The sequence below is a fragment of the Dermacentor variabilis genome, chromosome 1 (assembly GCF_050947875.1).
Source record: "Dermacentor variabilis isolate Ectoservices chromosome 1, ASM5094787v1, whole genome shotgun sequence".
Taxonomy (NCBI): Eukaryota; Metazoa; Arthropoda; class Arachnida; order Ixodida; family Ixodidae; genus Dermacentor; species Dermacentor variabilis.
Window position 1 is genome coordinate 184,410,761 of NC_134568.1, and position 27,600 is coordinate 184,438,360.

Consider the following 27,600-nt stretch of genomic DNA (forward strand, 5'->3'; position numbering starts at 1 on the left):
GAGCGGTAGTAAATAGACTCACCAGAGCAAACTAGCTCTAAAACAAACCGTGCAATAATAACCGAGAAAAAAATTCTCTGTATTCCTACATAGTGGCAGCATATGCCAGAAAAGAAAAAGTTAGGAAATTGCCGTGTGTTTTAAACGTACAGGTGGTGCCGTAAATATACGGCATCGACCATTTTGGACTTTTTCGGGGCACCATAAATACGTCATTGACTCTCAAAGAGTTAATCTATCATTTCTTTATTTCCCCTATGTTGTCCTCGGTGTCGGTGTATGTTGGCTTCTTATGACTCAACGATTAATGTATGACGAGAACTTTGAACAAGTGCCCCGACTATATTCAGTGTTTTGATCTTTGATGTACTGTACTTTTTATGTACAAGTGGCTCGTGTTTTCATTGTTTGTTTTGCTTTCAAAGTTAAAACACACTCCTTGTCTTACTTATTTTTTTTTTTTTTTCACAAAGGGGGATGTATCATAATCTGTATTCTAATCTGCGCGCGTTATGTTCGTGGCGAGATACGCCCCCAGGGAAGAGGGTACTACACTCTCCTGTGGATCATGTATAAAACCAGTGAACAATAAATGCTGGGCGATTCACTTTCACCAGCAAGTGACGCATGATGTTGTCCCCACGATTCAGTAAATGTAGTGTAAGTACTCATGCTTAAAGTTGCACAACTTCTTGTGCATGCAGAATGCTTGTTACTTCTTAACCCGCCATGTTTTACTACACAATAGTCAGCTGCTTTGAAGTCTTGAGCACAGAATACAACAATGACATAAGGGCAACACACATACTGTAACAAGCCAAATCATTACCATCGCCTGAAACAATAATTTCTATAAGAAATGGGAGGGAATGATAATGTCTCACTGTCTATCAGAAGTTCATGAAATTCACCCAAACAAATGAGCTCAACTAATGACTGAGATACCTCACAAATGTTTAACAACAGTGTTGAGGCAATCAGTATTTACCCATCCCTACTGAAGCTATCAAACATGGTGCCGCTATATGAATCAAAGGCAATACTAGTGACGTGTTGCTTTAAGCTCTCTCAGATTAAAGTTGCTGCTGCTGCTGCAGCAACATGCCTTACAGACAGCAGCATGGTTCAGCTCACTGTCTTCAGAATATATACCACATGCATACTGTCGTGAAGAGCATGACCAATTAAACAGGAACAATGATTCATGGCACTCTTCACACAGTAAGACTATGCACTGTGGGAGCAGCAGCTCATAAGGGCTACAGGGATTTTGCAGGGTTGAATGCCTTCTAGATATATTCTATATACAATTGATACTTTGTAGAGACATAGAGAGAGGCAGGGGCAATGACTCAATAATGGGTACAACTTATGATAATGTGATAAGCATTTACATACAACATGCCTCTGTTCCTCGCTCATTGTACACTCACTTCTAGTTATTTTTTGCTTACATGAGTTCAAGAAAACACTTGTACCTAGTAAAAATTAAAAAAAAAATTATGGGGTTTTACGTGCCAAAACCACTTTCTGATTATGAGGCACGCGTAGTGGAGGACTCCGGAAATTTCGACCACCTCGGGTTCTTTAACGTGCACCTAAATCTAAGCACACGAGTGTTTTCGCATTTCGCCCCCATCAAAATGCGACCGCCATGGCCAGTAAAATTTTTTTTTTTTTTTGAAAAGGTTACATGCATATGAAAATACAGGTTTTATGAAGACTGCAACAGCCATTTAAAAAGCAATTTAAAGAAGCAATTATCCATAAACTAGGAAGAATACGAGGTTGCACTTTTAGAAAGTTACTTAAGTAATCATGTCTCTTCAACATACAATATGAAATTGTAAATATACATTTGACGAAACCTAAAAGCTTACATCAAAAAGAAAAAGTGCTACAGGTAAGAAAATTACAGAATGAGCAGCATATTTTAGCTAGCATAACTTTCAGTTCCTTTCCCAGCAGGCATGTTGCTACATAATAAAGAGAGCAATAAATGGAGTAGTACTTGAACAAAAACCTTGTCTCGTGCTTTTTTTTTTTCTTTTTAGGTAGCCATAAGTTCCATAATCACGGTGCAAGGCCTAAATTTTTTGAGTGCAGAAAAAATTGCTGATTATTACATTTTTATTGCTAGAGACAAGTTAACTGGGGAATAACCTAACCATATCACCTGTTAATCTGTTTGTAAAATCTTGGTGTTTGTTCTTTTGTTTGTACTAAAATCTGTACCCACTCCTGCTATGTCTCGAAATAGAGACAGCAGTATTTGTGAATAAATAAAATAGAAATAAAATAAAGCAGTTAGTGCGACTATAAGCGATTGAAAGTACCATAGGCATGTTTTAGCGCTATCCTGGGAGGGATAAATGTGACAGTAAGCTTCAATTTTCAGGAAATTAGTCAGCTCATTATGGGTGGTGTGGCTTAATCTCGGGCTTTGGAGAAAATTACTAATACAAGCACTGCAAATTGTTATAGAAGCATTATACACAGGTTTTCCAAATGTCCTGGGAGAACTACATGCTGCAATGAGTTTAAATTTGGAGTGAATGGATGTGTGGGCAAAGTTTGAAGTGTGTGGGTAATTAGAACTTTGTAGAAAATTACTAAATACATATTTTCTCCTTCTTTAAAGGTATTTTATTATGTGTGTAGAATGTTTCACCATTGTCCTGAGTGAAATAAATGTGAGTTTAAACTTGCAGGAAATGGCGGGACACATTATGGGTGATATGCAGGCAAAGTTTAGTGTGTGCATTAGTCACAAGCTTTGGAGAAAACTGCTAATAGGCATTATAGAAGCATTATATGCACATAATGTCCTAGAAGAACAAAATGTAGAACAGAGTTTAAATTTGTTGAATAAGTTTCAATTAGTATGGGGATTAATGCCATGTTATGGGTGATGTGTATGCAAAGTTAAAGTGTTTGGGTTAATAGAATAAGCTTTGGAGAAAATTACAAACACAAGCACTCCAAAGTATCACCCAAGTGTTACTACAGATTTCCCGAAATACTGGGAAAAATTAATGCATCACCAAGTTTACATTTGGAGTGAATGAGGGGTATATATGTTACCCTAGCAAAGTTTGCCAGTTAATTAGGTGCTTTGGGAACAATTACTAAATACTCGTTTTCTCCCTCTTGAAAAGCACATATATGCTCGGCCCCATGCCCTGGGAGAAATGAATGCGGCAACAAGTTTACGCTGCAAATAATGAGGGGTATGCAATGGACAATGTGCAAGCAAAGTTTAAAATGTGTGCATTAATTATGGCCTTTGGAGAAAATTACTTATAGGAATGCTAAAAAGCACTGCACAATTGTTTTCCCAATCTCCTAGAAGAAGCGAATGCATCACCAAGCTTAAATTTGACCGGATGGGGGCACATTATGGGTGGTGTGTGGGCAAATGTTACTGTTTGGTTAGTTACAGGCTTTGAAAATAATTATTTATACAACCATACAAAAGTAACAGCTTTGCTGAATATTGGGTTGCGATTCTGGCAAGGTTGAACAAGTCTCTTGCATTTTTTTTTATGTGACTGGTTCGAAATAAGCACCAAGTGCAGTTGATGGGCTCGAAGCAGGCTCACTGTTTACATTATAGATATCGGAGGTGGATGCCACACATCGCTGACATGCATGTCAGTCAGCCTGGTGCACTGCTCACGAGATAAACCATGACTGTGCTTCTGAAAGCTGGGTGCACTCAACCACATCGACCATTCGTTCCTGCTTCACATCCACATTCGGCACAGGATAATGCTGGTCGCTTCTCTGGGAACATTGAGTAATTAATGAAGAGCCATTAACAGAGTTGGGCCAGTTGGTGCCGATGCAATTGCTGTGCGCCCTTGAGTGCCCTTTTCACTTTCTCTCCTGTCATCCTGTCGAACGCTTAACATGCTCAGCTTTAGATGCGCCAGTCGCAGTGTAGCCCACAACCACTGCACTGGACTTGTACGTCACTCGGCTGTCATGTCACCTCCAATTTGCATGATTAAATCTTGGGCCTGCTTAAATCTTGAAACCAAGCTGCACCTTGCATGTGTTTTGAAGTGGTAGCACTAAAGGGACACTAAAGAGAAAAATAATTTTAGCTTTATTTGTAAATTACCATTTTACAACACAAAAAAGCCACTCTTACTGCGAGAAGATGCTTTGTAAGCCAGAAAAGAAACAAGAATGACGCCACCTTGAAATTCACACACAAGTTCAATGTCATGGATTTTGCCAGTGTCTGGGCTCAGGTAATATTTTTATCAGTAAAAATGGGCCACATTGTGTTCTGAAAGAGTCAAAGATTGAACTTAAGTTTCTAAGAGGTTTTACTGAGCCACAATGGCCCAAATATGAGAAAATACTTTGAAATCCGTGATGTCACACTAATGTGGAGGTGCTGGAGTTCCAGCCCAAAATTCAGAAAAGAGAAATTTGACCTTCATTTTTTTTTCTATTAACAATCAACCTATTACAGTGAAGTTAGCAAAAATAGTTTTGAGGGAATACCTTGTCAGACCAAAATGACAGTGTTTCCTGTTAGTGTCCTTTCAAAACACTATGATATAATTAATGTGGTGTTGCAACTATTAAGGAATTCAGGCTTAATACTGCAATTATGGGTTGACAGCTCTCCATTATAGAAAAACGAGGAAAAAATCTTGTGTTGAAACTCCATCTTAGCAGAGTTTATAATTTCTGCTGTTCATGAAAACCTCAGGGTCTTCTTTCATAATACCTATTGATGTGCTGACCTGCATATCTGTGATAGCAACTACATTAACATTGATTTATTTCACTCTAGGACTTCAACAGGTTTGAAACATTAACAATGGGAAGCAGAAGTGAGAACGTCTTCCATTCGTGCTTTTATCTACTTGCTATAGAATACAAACTAGCCCCCTCCCAAGCCTTTCTTAATTTCATTGGTTATACCACAAGTTTCTCCGGGTTACTTGAACTGAGGGCATAGCCAGAAAGCTTCTTGATTCCAGCTCTTTCAGCAGTGCTGCCACGCAATAGAATCTCGAAATGTCTGAATGTTGCTCTGAACCACTCTCTGAAAGGATTTAAAAAAAGAGCAATGTGTAAGAAGCACTGTTAACAGAGCCATATCATAGAACACGCAATATATGTTAGATGGGCCACATTTTATGTATTTATTTGTAGGTGAAACATCATAAAACATCATCAAAGGCACCTCCCACTGTCCCCTTGCATGCAACCACTAAGCACAGCTGAAAGAGCAAAAAGAAGACCGGTACTGAGCAGCAGCTAGCCATATTCTGTGTCAATCATTTCCAATGGTATCACTTTCAGCAATCACTGACTGGACAAGCCAGACGGCAGAACACCCATCACTCCAGTGAGGCATCATACCAGAAGCTAGAAGCTATATCACGCAAAAGTTAGTGTCCCTAAACGTGAACAGTCAAGAATATGGCCCCTGGGTATTCAATGTAGTCACTTTACTAAGTTGGTTGACTGCCTTAGTGAAGGGTGAATGTTGATCATGGTATCGCTTCATCATGGTATCCTTCCTTTTGATTGGAAGATTGGGAAGGTGGTTCCTGTTCATAAATCAGGCAACAAACATTCTCCATTAAATTATCGACCCATTTTGCTAACAAGTATCCCTTGCAAACTGATGGAGCACATATTGTACAGTCATATCTAACTTTTTGGAATCAAATTCTTCCTTTACATCATCACAACATGGCTTCAGGCATTCGTTTTTCTTGTGAAACCCAATCACTTCTTTTCATTCACCGCTTGCACTCTATATTAGACAAAAATTCCAGAATTGATTGCGCCTTTCTAGACTTCTCAAAGGCTTTTGATAAGTTTACTCATGTGCTACTTATGCAGACTTTCTTCTTTAAACCTTGACGATAATGTGCTTACCTGGCTTGAATACTTCCTAATCAATCGCCAACAATATGTTTCTGTCAACGGTCAGATTCACCCTTAATTAACATAGCATAAGGAGTTTTGCAGGGCTCTGTTCTAGGTCTATTACTTTTTTTAATATACATTAACGACTTGCCCGATTGTGTGTCATCTTCAGTTCACCTATATGCTGATGACTGTGTATGGTATCACGAGATTCGCGACGATAAGGACCAGGAAATTCTACAGACTGATCTAAATAATGTCGCCTCATGGTGTAAAAACCGGCTCATGGAACTAAACCCCAAGAAATGCAAGCTGATGACTGTTACAAGACGCAACGTGTGTAAGCCTGCATATATGCTTAACCATGTCCAGCTAGAACAAGTTTCATCCTACCTCTATTTAGGTGTAACTATATCATCTGACTTATCCTGGAAATGTCACATCGACTCCATAATCAATAACGCAAATCGCATGTTAGGCTACTTGCGGCGAAACTTTAGCAAATCCCCTTCATCAATGAAACTGCTATCATATAAAACACTAGTTCGACCTAAGTTGGAATACGCTGCTGCTATTTTGGACCCTTACAATGCTACTCTTCTTGATTCGCTTGAAATGGTTCAGAATAATTCCACTTGTTTCATTCACTCAAACTACAATGGTACTTCTAGCATAACTTTTATGAAAAGCAACTTGTGTCTACCATCTTTATCACTGCGCAGAAAGGCTTTTCACTTATGCCTATTTCATAAAGTATTTCATCATCATATCCCTAGCAGTGAGCTCATTCTAGCACCTACTTATCTGTCACCTCGAGTTGATCACCGTCATAAAGTAAGAGGCACTTTTTCACACACGAACAGGTTTTCATATTCATTTATTCCACATACAACGAACGACTGGAACCGCCTTCCTGATGATATCATGTCAATCGAAGTCAGCGCACTTTTCTGCCGAGCCTTGTTTGCTTTTTTTCAACTGTGACCATGCTCGTGGCCACATGCGCTGTATTTGTGCAAATACTATCGCGCCATATTTTCCTTATGCCCAATTCAGATGTCGCTAGGTTGATATAATTTGAATGTCATAGAATTCTTGTTATTTGATTTCTTAATGATTACGTCCACTCCACATGTCGTTTGCATTATATAAACTCGTAGTAATCGTTGTTATTGTTTTTCACATGTACCCCCCTCCCCTCTATAATGCCTTGGCACTTGAGGGCATGTGAAATAAATAAATAAATAAATAAATAAATAAATAAATAAATAAATAAATAAATAAATAAATGTAGAATAAGTGAGCACTGACCCCCCCTCCCCCCCCCAAAAAAGAAAGGCCTTGGGAAAATCAGAATGGTCATATCAGGACCCATGCCTACTACCCTTGTTCACAATGAAGGTGAAAAGATTGGAACTGTTATGCGATATAAATTTCAAAATTTTATCTTAAAAGACTGCATCTGATTTTCTTCATGAGGTCAGGATGTTCAAAAGTGCTCTTAAAACATTTGCTGCCCTAGGGTAATACTTTTGCGATTGCTTCGAAAAGTGGCAATAGCTATCAAATGTAAGAAAAAATTCCTTTAAATCCTTACATTCTGTCATTGTCTATTTTTTTACTTGGAGTGCACAATGTCTTGTATCTTGTGGAAACCTGTAAAACAGTTTGCATTGCAATGGTGAAGCTTGTGCTTTGTGTGCATTAATGGGTACAGCCACAATTTTTTTTTGTTATGCCTCAGTGACCATGTGCGAAGACCCCTTTGCCAAATGAGAAATGGTGTCATGTTGATATGTTGTTGCCAGACAATTGCAACTGATGTTTCAGTGACACTTTCCAGTTTAGGAGCTTACAATGGGAACATTGTGAATTCGTGACAAGTAACCAGAACAGACAGCAATGTGTCGTCTTCCTTCCTTCCTGTGCATCAAAGTGAATGTCTGCTGATTAACCGAAAAGACCAGAAGAGAGAAGTGGTACAAAGACTGTATAAACCTCTGTTAACGACAATAGACTATAAATTCTTTACACTATGAACTTAATCAGATATGTTTCATCTCCCTAATGTAAACCTTTACAATTCTTTGGTCCTAAATTTTGCACAATGCATGAACATAAGGAATATTCACAGCTAACATTTACAGGTTATCTGGTTTTGTGTTTCAGGTTTAGCTCATCCGTGCTCTTCATGTTCTAATTAAGAAATTAACCCCTTAACTGCCAATGACAAGGTAACTTGTCATCACGAGTGTCCTCTGGTGCCAATGACAATTTACTTCATTGTGAACTCTCTGCAATTTTTGCACGTGTGTATATGAGCAGTTTCTTGTAATTTTGACAATACACAATGGCTTTTCCTATGTTTTTTCAGCAAGACCAGTAAATATACAATGGGCATCCCTGGTATCATATTTTTAAAAATAACTGGCGCAAAATATGCAGGTCTAAAAAAAATTCCGCACTTTAGAAATGTTTTTCAAAATTTGTCATGGCTGTTAAGGGCTTAAAGATATTATAAACTAGTGAAGCAAAAGGTTTGGCAGTATTGTCATAAAGTTCCTGTGGGTAGGCAAATTAAAAGTGAAGACATCATCAAGAGTGAAGGATATAACAGCCCAAGCACTAAAGATTATTAGATCACACCTCAGGTAGCTCCACTGGATTAGACAGGCAAAATACATCCGTGAGACTTCACAAAACCATTTGCGAGCTTGCATAAGGAGAACTTTTCAGATGTTAATGTACTTCTGTGGTAATAATTTTCCTAAATATTTTTATATGTAATGCAGAAAAATATGATGGTATGCATGCCTATAATTGATTTTACTAAAATACTGATAACCCTAACTAAAATTTGAAGCTATTTTTCTTACTGCTCACTTGCAAGGCTCATACTCATATCCATAATAACAAACAACACTTTCAGTGAAAAACTGTACCAAAATTGTGTAAACTGCCGATCTGCTGCTTTCACAGCTCGCACAGTTGTTGTCCACCATGCTGTCACTGATTTCTAAATAAACTGTCAACTACAGCAATTTCTTTACAATGTGCAACTTCTTTACAATGTCAGGGAACTGTTTTTTTAGTTCTTGCAGCAACTCTAGTTAAATGCAAGACTGTTCTACTTGTATGAGCACACAGAAGTAATTTTAAATAAGCAAAAAACAGTACATTGAAATTGAACTGGGCAGCCCAGAGAGCCATGTTGCATGATGCTAGTGGTGACCTAAAGACATGCATGTGCAGACACTGTTCATGCGTCCATAGACTACTCCGAGGAAAAAAAGAGTATTAAGAAACAAGAACAAAAGATTGCTTCATGAACTTTATGTTGCCGCCAAAACCTTTATGCCAGCAGATAAATTACACATCGCTGAATAAGAGTCCAACAACTTGTGCAGAGAAGCTTTACAAGATGCTAAAACCAGCATGACTGCTTCTGTGCTGACATCATGTCGATTTGTTAAATGGCACAGATTAGGTGTGCATATTCCAGCCTTTAATTTGAATAAAAGTACACAACCCTCAGTCAAGTCATTCAGTGCACACGACCAAGCTGACTAGGAGAACACTCAAAATAAATTCTGTTGAGATCCGTGGGCCAAGAAAAAATTGCTGGAGTTTTCCTTTAAAAGTAACTAAAAGAGCCAGTGTGCAAGTTTGACTTAAGGAAAATATCACTACTTCAAACTTTAAATGATATAATCTGCATTAAGTCACACCTTGTAATGTCAAGTGTTGGTCCTATATTTTCATCTGGACGGAAGAATCCAGCAGCGCCAAAGCTTAGTGTGTCTTGAATGAAACGATCAGCAATGACTGTCACAGAAGTGCCTGGAATGTTGTTCTGGATGCACAAGGCTGTTGAAAGGCCAATGACACCAGCCCCAATCACGACCACTCTTTTACGTTGCATCCTCCCCACTTGGCTTTGATGTTCAGTCATCTGCACAAGACGTGAAAAAATTGTATACACTTTAAGCCCAAAAACTTTATAATCCAATGCATTTAACTCACTGCGAAGTAGGTGGCTTGTTGTTCACAGTGTTGCATAAACCAAGGTTCAAAAATGGAAGTGGTATGTCATGCCTTGATGTCACTGATAGAAAATGGTAAGCAGTAGTGTTTAACAAGTGAGAGAATATTTTGTAATGCAATAATTTATATCAAGTACGTAAATTTTAACAGAAGGAGTGTGGGTTAAAGACTGCACCTTTATTTAAAAAGCTTTACCGATACATCCTACTTTTATGTGTAAAAACATCTACGTACAATTTTAACATTTGCTCATACTCGATATATTATTCAGCTCCATGCTCACTCATACTCGATTCATATTCACATTCTTAAACACTCACTTCCATTCATATTTATCGTACTCTCTACCACATCATGGATGTGCAATGAGACAGTGAATGAGCAAGTGGTGCAACCTGTGGCTATTATGCATTCACACTTGCTTCTACTCATATTCATACGCACATCCATACACACATCAATACACAATCACTGGAACTGATCACAGGCACTGACACTGCTGACTAAGGTATCTTCCAAATGCTCAGTGCAAAAGCCTCTCCCTTTTTTGCCACTGGCAAGTGTCGGCTTCATAGATTTCACTCCACAGATGCATCACTTTATCTGAAAACTTTAGTTTGAGAGCACAACATTGTGACAGAAACTATTCACAACCAATTGTTTGCTAAGTCTTTAAAACTTTGTTGAAGGTGCACTTAAATTTAAAATCCACCATTCTTAAAGTACAATTTATGTTACCAATGCAGTTTGTTTCTTTGAGACACAGTGCACCAAACACTTGTTCAAGTAATTTTTGCAGAGTGCTTGCTAAACTATGCAGCCACTTTAACTATGCAACACATTTTATGGCAACAGCTGTTATGGGTTCTTCACAGTACTCGTAAATCTTTGTTATTCTATATCACCAACCAATTCTGCTACAGGTTGAAAAAACTTGTATTTAGGTCTCCTTCAAGAACAATGAGGGCTTGGGTGTAGCTTACCTTATCTGGGACACAAGAGCAAAATAGACACAGGGCATACATGGCACTAACTTTCAACATCTTTATTCCCAAGATCAAAGCTATATGGAGGGTGTTCAAAATTAAGCTTCATGGTTTTCTTAAAATTAGGCACTGGGAGGCACGTGAAGACCATCTGTGCAAATATGTGCCCAGGGGGACACAAAGTGAGATTATAATTATCGCTGTCAGCAGCCAAATTAACTAAAATTGAATAAGACCAACTCACACAACTATCAGTTCTGCTGAATAAGTAACTTTTTGTTGACTGCAGCAAGTGGGTATGTTTGTACTGAAAAGTCAGAGGCAGTCCTGTTTCTACACAGCATCAGTTGGAAGAATTCTTCTAGCGTGTCTGTGCTCCAAGATATCCTACTCCAAATTTTAATTGTTGTTCGCATGATACGCATGCAAGAGAGTGAGGATCAGCACAAAGCTGCTCCCTGATGTGATGTGGCTTTAGCATGCGGCGTTTAGTCTGACAACAGGGTGGAGGCATTGGCAAAGATGATAACTGTCCCCCTTCACCTCTCGGCTAGCAAAACAAAAAAAATCGAAGAACCCGGAACCACTGTCATAACACGCGACTGCACAGCTTATAACGATGGCGGCAGCTGCCATGCCGAAATAATGGCATGAGCAAAGAGGCCGGAGGGCAGTGTGCGTGCGTAATGGTGACAAGATGAGCGGGCATGGTCCTTGCCTGGGCTATGTAAATAAAGTGACTGCTGATTTCCAAGCATTGTAAGTTTTTTTTTTTAAATAAAGAGCAACAACTGCACGGCACAGTGTGCTGTCATATTTTGATTTTGCCAGTCGAGAGGGGAAGGGAACAGATATCTTTGCCTATGCCCCCACCCTGTTGTCAGGCTAAACGCCGCACGCAACAGCCGCGTCACATCACGGAGGAGCTTTGTGCCAATCCTCACTCTCTTGCTTGCATAATCATGCAAACAACAATTAAAATTTGGAGTAGGATATCTCAGAGCACGGACACGCTAGAAAAATTCTTCCAACTGATACTTTGTAGAAACACAACTGCCTCTAACTTTTCAATACAAACATACCCACTTACTGCAGTCAACAAAAAGTTAATTATTCGATTTTAGTTAATTTAGCTGCTGACAGCGACAATTATCTCACTTTGTGTCCCCCTGGCCACATGCTTGCACAGGTGGCCTTCACGTGCCTCCCAGTGACTGATTTTAAGAAAACCATAAAACTTAATTTTGAACACCCAGTATATACATAAGCTTTCACCAAGTGCATCAGTGAATACATTCTCAGAGCAACAATACAATTTGCAACAATATAACACATAAGACATCATTTATACTAAGATTTACAATCAATCTTTAGTGAAGAACTTTTGCACATGCCACGATCGTTAACTGCAGTATAAACAATGGATTTTGCATATTATTTTGTTGTCTGTTATATTCTTGCTCTGAGCACATGCTCAGTGGTACACTTGGTAAAAGGAGTAATGTATATCTTTGATTCTGGAAATGAAAGCGTAGAAAGTGCCATGTGTGTATCATTGTGTTGTTCTGTGTCAAGTGCACTATACCAAAGCCTTCTAGTATGATGTGACAAGCCAACAGGTTTTTATTCTTTTATTTAATCCATAATAAATTTTGGAAAAAGCTAGTATTTGGGCTGTGTAAACTCCTGGTCACACGACCTTCTCTTTTTTTTTCATTGTTGTTTTGGGGAGGGGGGAATAAAATACACTTCCTCATGCTTTTGCTTGTGCTCGGCAGCTTGAAGGACTGCTACTGCATAAGGTTTTACCGCAACAGCTGTTGTGAGCTATTCACAGTGCGCTCACAAATACTTTGTACATCTGTAAGCAAATTAGGCCACATGCTGAATGGAAAAATGGATTCCTTAGGATTATAACGTGGGTTTGCCGCGTGAGTCGATTGAGTGCTACATCAGAGCCATGCATGCATGAAGCCGCACATTCTTGACTCCATGCAACTTTAGCAGAAAACTCAATGCTCTGATCCACACTCCTTTCGCTAAAGTGTACTAGACACTATACCCTTGCAACAGTGTCTACGGGACACACCACCTTCGCTGCACAGGCGTTCCATCTCGCACTGAGCTCCCTAGATGGTGCGTGAGCTCTGCTCATGGCATGCAATCCGCATATGTTTTGGGTTTTTTGAAGCATGCTTGGCGAAAGTTAAGAGTGTACTAGACAATGGTCGAGTGAGCCAAACGGCGCTCTCTCACTGAGGCACTGCGTGTGAAAAAATTGTGCGAGGGTGCTGCGAGTGAACTGGATTGGGATGGAGACGCACTTCGCAGCATATTCAATGCAATTTCACTGCAGGCGCCGAGACCGATTGAGCGTGTACACTGTTTTAATGGTGCTTTATTTCAACTGAAAATTTATATTGATGCCTTTTTGCAATGTATACATATTTGAGGCATGGGTCATACATGAAGTCTTCAATTTTGCTGTCTTTGTCAAGTGCGTTGTTGCTAGCAAGTGCGCATTCACTGTGCAGACGCTGGCATATGCCCAGTTTTTTTCGCAGGAAGTCTGTGCAGTAAATTTTTTTTTTAATAGTTTTACTTGCTTTGATGCGCCTGTGACTTTTGTCTGCCGGTACTAATTGTAGTTTTAGCCAGGTGAACAGCTATTTTTAACATTGTTTTCTAAAAGTAACACAATTTTTGCCAAAGGTGTCGCCTATCTGCAAAATGAAGAGACGTAAGAATTTAGTGATATGTCATTTACGTGCACTTCTTGTTGGTGGAAAATTGATCAGGGACAATGATCAAAGCAAACAATATTATAGTGAAATAAACCCGGTTTATTAACTGCATGGCGAGAAGAGATGTAGATGACCAATGCACTTCTAGGTAAATTTAAGGGTACACAGTCATATATATCCACAACATATATGTAAGAGAAAAATTATCAAATATTCTAAATGCACTGATTGAAAAAGTGAAAACTCCCGACCGGAATAAGCATGTTTCTTTTAAAAGCTGCGCCAGCTCCAGGTGAACCAATCGACTTTCCAAGAAAAGGAATCAAGGCAATTATTGGACGCTAATAGAGAGTTTTAGATCAGGGGGACGCAAGCGTTTGGGGCACCCTAGCGCTAGGGGGTGCCAAATGATTGCGTCTCCCTAATCTAAAACTCTCTAATATGAACAACGGTGTTAGGGAAAATACATTGCCTATGTATTCAGACTGAATCTGGGTGACCGGGAAGTGTTTACCAATGTAATCTTCACGGCTTGTTTAGTGATCTCCTTCAATGTGCCAGCAGGCGAAATGAAGTAGAAATATATAGTCCAATTGAATGGCACTTGCTGTTGAGATCATATTCGACTTCGGAATTCACTATTAAAAATGACAGAAAAGCAGTTTCCGTTCGAATAACAGCACTTTTGATGTCTGGAAGGTGAGGGGCCGATGCAAGTGAGGACTCAATGCACGTGGTACCACGCTTATTTTCTTCAACGAACACAGCAGATCTACAAATATCTCTACATGTATGAGAGGCATATCATTCCTTTAATTGCTTCATAATTGTCCTTATGACAGTGCACTAGATAACTGAAAGCAGCCATTTATAATACACAAGCTGCTTAGTTGAGCGTACATACAGTTGGGAATGGCATTACATGTCCTTTTCTTTCTCGCCTTCCTTCCGTTACATTTAGGTATGAAATATAAGATAAGCGTAACATGTTTTCCTCAGAAATCAGACTTGAGAATAATTTTTTTCATTTACACCCCTAGAAGAAAGCCAAAGGGCACAGCTACCTTGTTTTTTTTTTTAATTAAACAAATTCGGGCGTTTTACATCTGGTGATACGATTACGAGGCACCCTATTCAATTCTCACCACCTGGGGTTCTTTAACGTGCACCTAGACAGAAGTACATGAGTGCTTTTCCATTTAGTTCTCATTGAATTCCATGACATGGTTTGAACCAGTGAGCTTGAGTTTAGCAGCGCAACACCATATCCACTATGTAGCCACCAATAAGGGTACCGCATTGCTTTTTTTTTTTTCGTTTCTCTTTTTTTTTATTGTTGTTGTTAAGCAGGGACTAGACAAAAAAATGTCATACGGCTTACAAGCCAAGATTAGCATATATAACGGCTGCCTAAAACTGTTTTTGGCGCCTGAGGTCCGACCTCAATAAATGAACCCGTATCAATTACTCCACGTTCTGTTACGCGAGGAAGACTGAAACATGAATGGAATGTTGCACGGCAGTTTTAAATGCGAAGCATTTCTTGGCGAACATTTGCCACTTTGACAGTATCTATCTATCTAGCCACCTACGTCTAGGTGCTCTCATGGTCATTTCGTTAACATGGTATGTACCAAAATTAGCATAGTATGACAAGAGTATGACAAACATAAATGATGGGTCATGACCTGTATGTCAGGACATGCGGTCATGTAGGTCATGAAACAACTGTCTACATCTTGGTGGTCTCATGGTCGTTTCGATAACTTGGTAGGCTCCCCGCACACTGCTTCACATAACATCGATTCCACCAGGGCGTGGGATCTGCCTGCTTTTCTTTTTCTTTAAGAATACTTCCCCATAAATGTTTTATTTGTTTGAAGTGGCAAGCAGGAAGGTCACATACGTTTTTCCGTCTGCATTTCATTAGACCTACTGATGGAATACTATATGCGAAAAATACACTAGAGATACAGGCTGCTTGAAGAACAAGAAAAATATTTGTTCTCCAAAGGAAACCGTACAATAACATAGTAGAATGAAAGCCGACACTGTGGCTGCAATGCACGCGCAACAACCCAGCGGCATTTAAAAAAATAAAATAAAGAAGAGAAAGAAAGGCGTCTATTCATGTCATATATTATAATCACCGTTTGAGCGGTCTCAACGCATACGCCAGTGCGCGAAGTAGTACGACTGACCCTTCCGAGAAGTATCGCCAGCAGTTTCCAACGGCGCGACCTTGATGTGACCCAATCCACTACAATCACAGCGCCGCCACAGTATTTTTCATTGTCACGCGCCTCACTGCAAAGCATGCGCCGCCCCAGCCGTTCATCCCACTCTGCCGTATTCTAGTACACCTTAACGAAAGTATACTGTCCCTACAATAGTGAAAGAAAAGAAATGTGCGCTGCACGTTTCACTTTGCGCTCGCTAGAGGCCGTGGCTGTAGGCCAAGATTTGTTAGGGAGCTTTTACATAAGCCAACGCTTGAGAGAAAGTCAGGGGTAGCACACACAAGTTCAACAAATGGCCACAGAGGGTGAAAAAATCGACCATGCGGCGCTGCTAATAAAACAAGCACAGTATAGCCACTTGAAGGCTGCCTGCGTGAGTTCAATATCTCCCGCTAGAGGTGCCGTAATAAGCGCAATTTTACCCTACAAACTTTCCCCCACACTTATCGAAGCATTCTTATTACATAACAAAGAGTATAATATTATCATTGCTAATTAGATATTGTACTCTTTATTAGTAGCTTTGTTGTTCTTTGGCCATTATACATGCAAATAGTGTTCAGCATCATCAATTTTCCACGTGACCTCTGGCCTGGATTTAACGTTTTTACCGGTATGTTCGTGTGCATGGCAGGAATGGATTCATCCATTCGTACACTTAAGCTGATAGCTTATTTTGTGCCAAAACCAGTTTATTGCGCTTCGATACCTCGCATTATTTACCTAGGGGGAAGTGACGTGTTGTGAGCAGAGGTAGGTGTAAGCCCAAAAGCAAAGTTTCAGTCATGAGCCATGCGGAACACGTCTGCATCGAAATGGGAGCCGGATTCTGCTGCGACTGATGATGGCAATAACGGTGACTCGTTTGAATCTGCTTGAATCGTTATATGATATTCGTCTCGTTAACTTACAGGGGGAGACAAGTTAAACTAGATCCTGCATTACATATGGGCAGCCAGAACCCTCTATTGCTGTTTCCTAAATAAACCTTTAGTTGCAAGGCCGTCGTTATACACGCACAATTACGAAAGAGAGAAAGCGATATCGGAACGCGTGTCAGATTTTTCATCTTATTGTAGCCGTGGCCATAGGTGACTGAGAAGCCTTATCAATATATATATATAAAAAGTTTTTCAAGTGCGTCAGCAACTTTTTCGTCCATACAACCAAATAACCCTTTGGTAAAATGAAGTGAAAGTACAAAATTTAATGTATTAAACAGTTTCATGCATGATAATCCACCCATATTCGTACTTGTTGGTTCCAAATGTTCTTGCTGTTCAGTTTAGTTCACCTTAGGGCATTTATTTTTGCAGTACAGAAGCAGCGCATTACGTTGGTGTAGAAATATAATGCATAGTTCTAACAGCTTCATGACTTTCATGCATTTGCTTATGGAACCAGCAATGTGACCTCTTCTAGTGTATAAATGAGTGCAAAAATGTTCTCATTTGTGATCTTAATAATGCTTAAGCTGTTGACATGCATTGTAGTTAGGCAGACATCAATTTTATGGATAGTAGCAATATTTATTTAACATACTGCTTAAGGACCTTAAAACAAACAGCGTGCATGTGTTCTGTAGTCACAAACCATTACAATAGATATGTCACACCTTTTTGCATGTCATATTGCAAAATTGTGCTTTTTCAATTTCTGATGCAGTCAAAATTTCTGTTCCAGACATTCAGTAACGAGGATGGCACGAGTGCAAAGCAACACACTCCACGCACTGAAGAGAAACTACTGCCTGTTACAACAAGGCCACTATGTGGACTTTGGCTGCTACAACAAGGTAAACAACACCCGGTTCGAAAATAAATATGCTTGATATATGCTGTATTGGCTTGCTAATCTTGAGACACACGTCATTTGCTTGTAGCGGATGATATGAATGTTTGTTCATATTTACGGTTCAGCATAATTAGTTTGAACGTAAAAGAAAACACTACATGAGTTTGGCTAATCTGTGCTTTACCTCATGTGTCACTGTTCTGCCCCAACAAAGTCTGTGCCAAGCACATCTTGGTCATCACAGGAGCCCCTATCTACACCAACAGGAAGGGGCTGGAGCCGAATTTGCAAGGATTTTACACCACGAACAAAGAGGATGCATAAGTATTTGGATGAGATATCAAATCTACGGAGGACTGTGTGAAGACTGAAAAGAGCTTCAGCCATCAATCTGCCAGCACAGACATTAGCAGAGTCATCCAGGTACCACAACAAGGACTTCCTGGAAATTCTTCGTGTTCAGATGCACCTGGAACCTCTGACCAAGAACAGACGACGCTGGCCAAAAGTGTTCCGTCAGTTTTCTCTTAATCAGCTTCCTGGCCATGTCAAATTCCATTTGTGCCAAGTACAATTTCTTTTCCATGAACGCAAGCTTTCTCATTACCCATTCTTGTCAGAGATCCTTCTTCCTCATTCAAACCTAAAGGTCAACCAATTCTTCGCTGATACTTATTACCAGTCACTGTCTAGTAGCATAATATATTTGTAGCAGCATTTTTTAGTGTACATAGTCATGTGCAATTCCTCTCCTGAAATAGCTGATGCAGCATTGGCATGTGTCTTGCGTTGACCTATGCACCGTGTGCTATGTGTCATTTTGCTTGCAGAGCAGAGTGGCTTCCTTCTTGAATGCAAGCTTTCTCATTCCCATATTCCTAGTCTCGTTGATGACTGCTCTTGTTCCTCAATGGCCTGGGCCTTCAGTGTGCAAGCTACACTGAAGTGATTGATTGCAGAATCTGGTTTTGCTGCCCCACTTGGTCGTGGTATGTTTCTAAGATGTGGGGGCCTGGTCAGTAGCATTGGGAAGCAGTCCGTCAAGGTAAGCATTTGCTCCAGCAGTCTGCACAGTGACATAGACTCCCAATTCACATGCACCGTGATTCGTACTCCTCTTTTATCCTTTCCTACTGCAGCCATGGGCAAATTGTGCCTGTGGCCTTTCTCGGCCGCGATTAGGCATGAACGAAGACCAGTATACGTGCTTACGTGCTCTGACGTGTATAAGTTGATAGCCACATGGGTGGAAAGGCCCGCAAAAGTGGCTACCAAATGTGATGCCCACGAAAGCAATCTGTCCATATTGAGACAAAGCGGGGCACCGAGTGCGAGCCACACATTAGCGGCCCCCGAAAGAAACGTGCACGTTGGAAAGGAGTTACTGCTAAAATGCCGGGTAGTCCACGTCGCTGTGTTGGCTGCAGCAGCAGCTCCCTGCGTCACCTGACTGCTTTGCAATAGAAGTTGCTCATCTTTAACGGCAACTGTTTGTGCAAACAGGTGTCCAATCTGTTTGCACTGCTGGTTGTCGCTCGTTACCAGACCGTCACATGTATTGACGACGGTGAGCCTTTTTACAAGCTCGCGTCAATATTCCAGCGTACCTCAACATGCAAATTTTATTTCTGCCCTCGCACGAGAATGTGGACTGCTTGTCGTCTGCCAGTAAAGACGCACATTCTGTTCACTCACTCGTGGCTTGTTTGTATGGGCACCAGTAGAGGCTCTTTGGTCTCCTGGCAATTAGAACGCACTAGCTACGCGGCAACCAAGGCAATGAGGCATGCCGCATACCCAGCAGGGCAAGCACGGCGCATACCAGCGCATGCTACCGGTGAAAAGCGACCGCACTTGATTTTGCTCTAAAAAAAGAAAAAGAAAAGAAAAAAAAAACTTCATTTCCACTGGATGTATGGATGTTACGAGCGTCCACTTTGGAACGAGGCAGTGGGTTGTGCCACCAAGCTCTTGCTATTATACTGCCTAATTTCCTACCTAGGTTAAAAGAGAAAAAAAAAAGGAAAAAAAAAATGCACGATGAATTCCCATAACCAAATTTTCTGACCCCCTATTGTGAACTTTGTTTTTGTATGTCTTCGTTTTTTGTCATTTCCCTACTTCCACCAATCTTCCAATCGCCTCTTACTAATCTCTATTGCAAACCTGTTTACTTTCCCCCTGCTCTCACTGAACCCAAGGGCTTCAAGGAGTCCAGTGGTACCTAAATCGACTGCTGAATAGATATCTTCACAATCTAATAAAACACGCTCCATCGTTTCCCTAGCTTTACCACAGCAAGCGCATGCTTCTTCTTCCTTCTTATGGCTCGCTTTATAGGTGCGTGTTCTAAGGCATGCTGACCTCACTTCGAAAAGTAATGAGCTTCCCTTTGAGTTATCATAAGTTGTTTCTTTCTGATTTCATTTTTTCCTCTCAAGTAGTTACTCATGGCAGGTTTCTTTTCCATTGCCGCCACTCATGAGATTATTTCAGCCTCTCTGACTTTCCGCTTGACATTCTTTGTCGCTGTGTTGCTCACCCTACAGGCCATATACTTGCGGGTAAGCTTCTTAGTTCTTTTCCTCCACTGTGAATCAATGTTTTTCCTGTACAAATACCTCAACAATCTCCCAGCCCATTTACTTTCCTCCATATTCCTCAGTCGCTCTTCATAATCAATTTTACTGCGAGCTTCCCTCACTTCAAAACTTGTCCAGCCCATCTCACCCTGAACAGCTTGATTGGTAGTCTTCCCATGAGCGCCCACTGCAAGGTGTCCCACTGACCTTTGGTTGCCATTGAGTCCTGATTGTACGCCTGATTTAAAGCAAACAACCGCATTTCCAAAAGTAAGTCCTGGAACCATTACACCTTTCCACATACCCCAGAGCACCTCTTACCTATTGTATCCTCATAGCGCTGTGCTTCATTATGGCTGCATTTCTCTTTCCCTTCACTGTTAGTTTTTTCCTGTGTTTCCATATATTTATTGCTTTCGTTAATCCATATACCAAGGTCTTTATATTCTTTTACCCGAGGTATTTCCTGGCCCTGTATTGTCACTGTCTGTTCACTGTTTTCATTGAATACCATAACACCTGATTTTCTAACGCTAAATTTCAAACCTAAATTCTCACCTTCCTGTCCAGAGATATTAGCCAGACGTTGCAAATAACTTTGCTTGTTAGCTAGCAACAGAATGACGTCCACATAAAATAAAACTGGAAGCTGTTGCTTTACTACTGTACCGCCTGTTTGTTTTAGAGATTAAACCTGATATTACTTCCCTCTAGCGCCCTTTCTATCCTTACCATGTACATCATCAACAGCAAGGGCGATAAAGGGCACCCCTGCCTCAGTTCCTTGTTGATGTCAATTTTCTCCTCGCTCCTCATCCGTTGCCATTTAATGCAAACGGTATTTTATAGGCAAATCTCTCTCAAAAGCTATAGACAATCATGGCCTCAGCCTTCCCCTTCCAGAATATCCCACAAAATGTTGCAGTCTATGTTGTCATACGCTCCTGTAATGTCTAAAGAGGCCACATATAATGATCTGCTTTCTACTCTTGATGTTTCGATACACTGAGTAAGAACAAATAAGTTATCATGCAAACGCCTGCCTATTCTGAAGCCATTTCGAAGTTCTCCCAAAATGCCATTATCCTCTGCCCATTCTTGCAGCTTTAATTTGCTTGCATTGCTAACCTGTATATTACCTATGTAATGGTCAACGGTCTATACGAGTGAATTCTGTTTCTCCCTCTTACCTTTATAAATTAAATTAATTCTACTTTGTCGCCAACTGTCCGGTATTCTTCTATCTTTTAAAGTTTTTTCCCCTGCTTCCACCAGAGCTTCCTTACTTTTTGGTCCTAGTTCATCAATCAGTCTAATGGAAGTCCCGTCTAGCACTGTGGCTGTTGTATGCTTAGGAATTTTATCTTCGGCTTTCTTCCAGAGCACCAGCTCCTTTTCTATCTGGTTCTCTTTCATGATCTTTATTTTTTCAAATACAACCTCGTCATTGCCTTGGAAAGATTCGGCTGTTATTTTTCGGATGAAATTTAATGCCACTTCCCCTTCCAGTTTGTTTCCATCTTCATCTAGGATATGTTGTTGACTTCCTGCCTAATAAATTGATGTGGTTCCAAAATATTCTAGGTGCGGCCTTCTTTTTCTCCCGTATTTATGACAACCAATGTTCACTTTCACCTTTCATGCTTGCCTGCACCAGTCTTTGAACCATAAACTTTTTCTCCCTGTATATTTACCATTAACTGGCCACTTCATCTTACAGCAACTGCGCCTTCTTTGCCTGCCTGTGCTCTTGGGATGCTTTCTGTCGTTCGGCGATCGCTTCTCATATCTCCCTGTTCCACCAGCTTTTCGGTTCCTTTTTTCTTTTCCAACGAACATGTTGTTTCTCTTTCCGTATTTCTGTCGTTATTACACTTAGAAGCTCATTTATTCCCACTTTTTACGTGGCCATTTGCAAAGTTCTTCCTTGACTCTTGCGACTATATTTGTTATTTGTTCAGTGTTCAAATTTGTACTGGCCATTTTGCACTCCTTGCTCTCTTTCCCAACTACATATCCCATTTTCAAAATGATGTGTTTATGGTCATTCCCTATGCTGCTATACCCTTCCTTGTCAATGACCATTTCTCTCAACTTATCATGAATTCCTTCCGTCATCAGACAGTAATCAATGGTCGACTGCCGGTTTCCCACTTCCCACATGATCTGCCCTTCACACTTAGGTCCTGTATTCACGATAAAGAGGTTATGTTGCTCACAAAGATCTAGCATATGCATTTGCTTCCTGTTTGAGAAGCGCCATCTATGCAAGTTCCGTGTGCTCCCGCATCTTATTTTCGTACCACTGTGGAAGGTACAGTTTCCCTTCTCTAAAGTTCGTTCTTCATTCTACACTCCCAGAAAAATTTACCCTTGAGAGCTTATCTTGTCCTACAACAATAATTATTACCTGGCTTGCCCGCATTTCCTTTCTTTAATGCTGCGAGTCTGGTACTTCCCAGCACGGCTTAAGAAAAGGCGGTCCGACGGCAGCGCGTCTAACTAATGCTGGGGAGCCGCAAGGTGGTGCACGTGCCTAGGAGGCTGGTTAGGAGGCTGGGCGCCGGAGGCTGACAAGCCCAGAGTGCATGTGTTTCAGCCTGCATTTTTCAGAGTGCGTGTAAGTGTTAGCACTATCATATTGAGGTTACTATCTTAATCTCCCGAAAGCTTATAGAGTTATTTGACATTGCCGCAATGCATGCTGCATTTTTAAATAAACATATATTTTGCTCAATGCGGTGCTCGCAGTCAGCATTTTTGTTGGAGCAGCTGGCAATTCATTTGGAAGTTCCGTTTAGATGAAGAGTTATCTGTCGTCACTATATGCTGCATCCCCATTTTCATTTCTCATGCGAAGAGTGTGCTGAGGAGTACCGTGTACAATGTTCTGCATCTATATAAGCACTTTCGCGTAATGCAGTGAGCTGTACCACCATTGTTGTGTAGACTCAACCGAAAATTAAATATTGTGCTTTTCACATATGGGCTTTGAATAGCAGAGTTTACAAAGCACCAATACAAAGACTGCTTGTTTCTTATGAACCATGCTGCGCCTTTCATGCATTTATAGTGCTCAATGGAATCAGTGTGTGCATGCTCCTTAATAAAATGTTCATAATAGAAGACGCTGATCGTTTTCGTTTTTATTCAACATTCACAAGGCATCAGAAAACCAATATGGAATCAACTTGCAAACCAAGAGAAAGGAAGTTCATCGATGTAGGGTACAATCATCCCTGTGGCATTCTTCATGGCAGGGTTCTAAACAAGCTTAGCCAGCTTTATTAAATTGCGCGACTTGCTGCTATTGGATCATTTTTGCTTGGCGTATTGCCTCATCCTCATAGAGACATAGTAGCGCAAAACATGTGCAATCACAATGACCTTTTGCAGAGGGCATGGAAATGAAAAGTTGTGTTCCTCGAGCAATTCATCTATCGTAAGGCAGTATGCAGAACGTTTCGCAGCATTCTTCTGAAAGACGCTCTCTGCTGATTGCAGCATGCAAAATATGTGAATGGCGGGATGAATCAGCTTGCCTTTAGTCTTCAAGTTAACAAGAGAAACTTCAGGGCGGTCTCACTTTCTTCTTCCCTCTCTTGCGATTCTGCTTATTCGTCCTTTTCCATTATTTCCACATTATTAGGCATCTACCGAGAACAAGGCCTGACTGATTGCTCAACGGTAAAGCAAACATTGCAAAAAAAAAAAAAAAAAAGAGAGAACTTAAATTATGGGGTTACTTGCCAAAACCACTTTCTGATTATGAGGCACGCCATAGTGGAGGTCTCCGGAAATTTCAACCACGTGGTTTTTTTTTAACGTGCACCTAAATCTAAGCACACGGGTGTTTCCGCCCCCATCGAAATGCGGCCGCCGTAGCCGGGATTCGATCCCGCGACCTCGTACTCAGCAGCCCAACGCCATAGCCACTGAGCAACCACGGCGGGTAAGAGAACAAAAGCGGTGCCTGCACCGCTTTTGCGTGACTGCTTCCAGGCTTTGTCCAACGCCGCCTGCAAGAGCGAGCGGCGCGACCGCAATGTTGGAGACATTATTATAGTCTGTTACTGAGCCTAAGAACTTGGATGATTATAGTGAATGAAGGACGCACTAAATAAATTAGTTTTTATTTCTTTCAACACGTTTTACGTACAGCCATAACTATTTACCCTTTCAAATGTCCCGCCTTTTCAGCCTCCTTGCGTGTGCTGCTTTGCTGCTGTGCAAACGTGAAAGACGCGTTTCTCCCTAGTGGCTAGTGGCTCCCGCGTTGTCGGATCACCTATTCTTACACTGTGCTTCCCAGTCACGAACGGCTTGTGCGTTATCAGTGTGACACAGCATTCTCGACAGGAAAGTAGCGAGCGCTGAGTTTTCAAGAAAACGCAAGCAAGGCAGATGACGATTATTGTTGTGGGACAAATTACACCCCAAGGGTGCAACCGTTTTAGGAGTGTACGAGAAAGTGGGGAGAAAGATAGTGAGAACAGTGAACGTCACGAATTCGTCTGCGTTAAGGACAAGACTAGGTGTTCTTGAAAGGACTCGCTGGCGCATTGTTTGACGGCCATCAGAACGTCGAACAGAAACAGCGTCCCGTTACTGCTTCTAACTGTGGAAGAAACTATACGAGTTTTTTTTTTTTTTTATGTTTCGAGCAAAGAAAAAGGTAAACAAAAAGAAACCGGTGAAACCAGTACATTATGCTGCGCGTCAGCGCGCTTTGTTTACTTACCGTCGTGGCATGTGTGTAAAAGGGGCTTAGTCAAGCATTAGCAAACGTGTAAGATGTAAAATACAAACTGGTTATCATAATACGCCTGCGTTGCCGATACATACCTTGCAACATCCGCGTTCTGTGACAGACGAGTAGCGGTAAATTGTAGGAAGAGCAAACCAGCATTAACGCGAAGGAGTGAACACACCTTTCAACAGTTCGGCGAGACAATTGGAAGAAACATTATATGCACTACGCCCAGGCAGTGGAACAGCTTCCACTAGCTATGATTTGCTGCACACCGCCAATGCGTTATAGAAACGTGCCGAAACCTCTTCGTGGTCAGCTGATGGTGAAGTTATGGATAGTGAAGTGGCGGTGGTGGCGGGCTTGGGGGGCACCGGGCTTCCATTCTTCTTGATTTCGTCAAGTTTGCTTAGAGGACGCCACTGGTCAGTTGATAAATGTCTGCGATTTAATGGCGCAGTATTTGAGTGGTATTGTTTTCAGCGTGGTTTTTAGTAACCGCGGCTGCTTTACTACTGCTACCACTACGGGTCTCTCATGTCTAAATTTTATATATTTAAGAACTACTAAGTGCACTCATCACAAGCAGCACTCCAACTACGATTAGAAAGATTAGGACCGCGCATCATTCCGGACGTCACTTAAGTCGTCGCCGAGGGCCCCGAGGCATTCATCATTAACTGATTACTATGATTACGTTACTATAAAGAATCATTGCCTAAATTCATCACAGCGTCTCCAGATAGATTTTGGCGGGAGGTGTCACCGAATCATTACCAATGCGATGTATTTGAAGTTGATGGTATTCACTTGAATGATGAAGAAAAAATTGCTAACTTATTTAATGAGCATTTCCACTCTGTTTTTACTTGTGATGATGGTGTCTTACCTGTGTTTGAGAATTTTTGCCCCCTATTTCTGATGTATCAATAAGCGAACAGGGTATATTCCACATGCTTTTAAAACTTGATGAAAAGTTCAGGCCCAGACGATATACCCAACACTTTCCTAAATAGGTATGCCGAATGGGTTTCGAAATACTTGTACATTGTGTTTTTACGTTCCTTAGGAGAAGGTCAACTCCCGAATGACTGGAGAACAGCCCGAGTAATACCACTTCATAAACACGGCGCCAAACAGTCTATAAAGAATTACCGTCCGGTCTCTTTAACCTCTAACACTTGCAAATTATTAGAGCACATAATACATAAACATATCGTGGATTTCTTAGATACACATAACATCTTAACAAAATGCCAGCATGGATTTCGGAAAGGGTACTCAACTTGTACACAGCTAGTTGCTACCATCCATGATTTTGCCGTATCTGTAAATAACGTAAAACAAATTGATGCAATTTTTATGGACTTTTCGAAAGCTTTTGACAAAATATCATACAGTAAATTGTTATTTAAATTGCATAGTCTGCTCAGAAACTCTCAACTTGTCAATTGGATTTCAGCGTATTTGAACAATCGCCACCAGTTTGTTGCATTCAAAGGCCATCAATCTAACCAGTTACCAGTGAAATCAGGTGTCCCGCAGGGCTCGGTCCTAGGGCCACTCCTTTTTCTTATGTATATAAACGACATGGTAGAAGACATCTCTGTCAAAATAAAATTGTATGCGGACGACTGTGTTCTATATACGGAGGTTAATGATCAATCGGATCAGGCAGTGTTAATGATTTTCAGCGTGTTGCTTCTTGGTGTAAACGGTGGCAAATGTGTACAAACTTCGACAAGACCGTTTTCATGCGGATCACTCGAAAGAAGAGGCCCTTATCGTTTCCGTATAATTTTAACAATGTGCTTTTGTCTGAAGTGTCTGAATACAAATATTTTGGGCTATGGATTTCAAACAATCTTAGATGGAATAAACATATTCACTACGTTACAGCGAATGCTTATAGAAAGTTATTCTTTTTAATAAGAACGTTAACTCTGGCTACCTCTGCTGTAAGAAGATTAGCATAAAAATCCATTGTCCTCCCAGTCTTAGACTATGCTGCTATAATATGGGACCCCTATACAAAAGGTAATATTCTGAAACCAGAGAATGCCCTCCCCCCAAACAAAAAAGAAAGCCGTACAGTTCATTTATAACACTTTTCGACACAGCTCAGTGACTGAACTACAAGCTCGCGTTAACCTAACCCCGTTATCCGATAGAAACTGCTCAACACGACTAAAATTTTTATATCAGTTAGTTAAGGGGCACTATAAAGTCGACGTTAGCGAATGGATTACATTTTCTTCCGGTTATTCAACACGCCAAAAACATGAACTAACAATAACACCTTTTCGTTCTCAGAATGACTCTTTCAAGTATTCGTTTTTTCCACGAACAGTCAGAAACTGGAATAACCTCAGCAGCTGTATCGTTCAAGCAGACTCTTTGTCAGCATTCGCGTCCCTTCTTGATGGCTGAAACATAATTAGTTATTTTATAGTGACTGTCTATATGATATATGCGTTTATTGTTGATATGTTTCATTTGCACATTTGATAAATGCTTTGCTTAAATTTTTTTTGTGTGTGTTCTTTCTTGACTGTG

The 27,600-nt window shown here is 40.7% G+C and overlaps 1 protein-coding gene across 7 annotated transcripts in view; it reads right to left on the reverse strand.

Annotated features, from left to right (window-relative positions):
- LOC142588820 (D-aspartate oxidase-like) overlaps positions 1–25,430 on the reverse strand; it is a 50,676-nt gene extending 25,246 nt beyond the window's left edge. Inside the window, exons 1-4 of one of the 7 annotated variants that reach the window (XM_075700645.1) lie at positions 25,226–25,428; positions 9,928–10,009; positions 9,633–9,856; positions 4,945–5,068 (exon numbers count right to left, since the gene is read on the reverse strand). In XM_075700645.1, coding sequence (XP_075556760.1) covers positions 4,945–5,068; positions 9,633–9,856; positions 9,928–9,963 — 384 coding nt within the window. In that variant the 5' untranslated portion in view covers positions 9,964–10,009; positions 25,226–25,428. Of the gene's footprint in view, positions 1–4,944; positions 5,069–9,632; positions 9,857–9,927; positions 10,010–22,704; positions 22,735–25,139 lie in introns of those variants that run through there. The other 6 variants (XM_075700640.1, XM_075700652.1, XM_075700677.1 and 3 more) reach the window with 6 other exon arrangements.
- Positions 25,431–27,600: the final 2,170 nt, after the last annotated feature.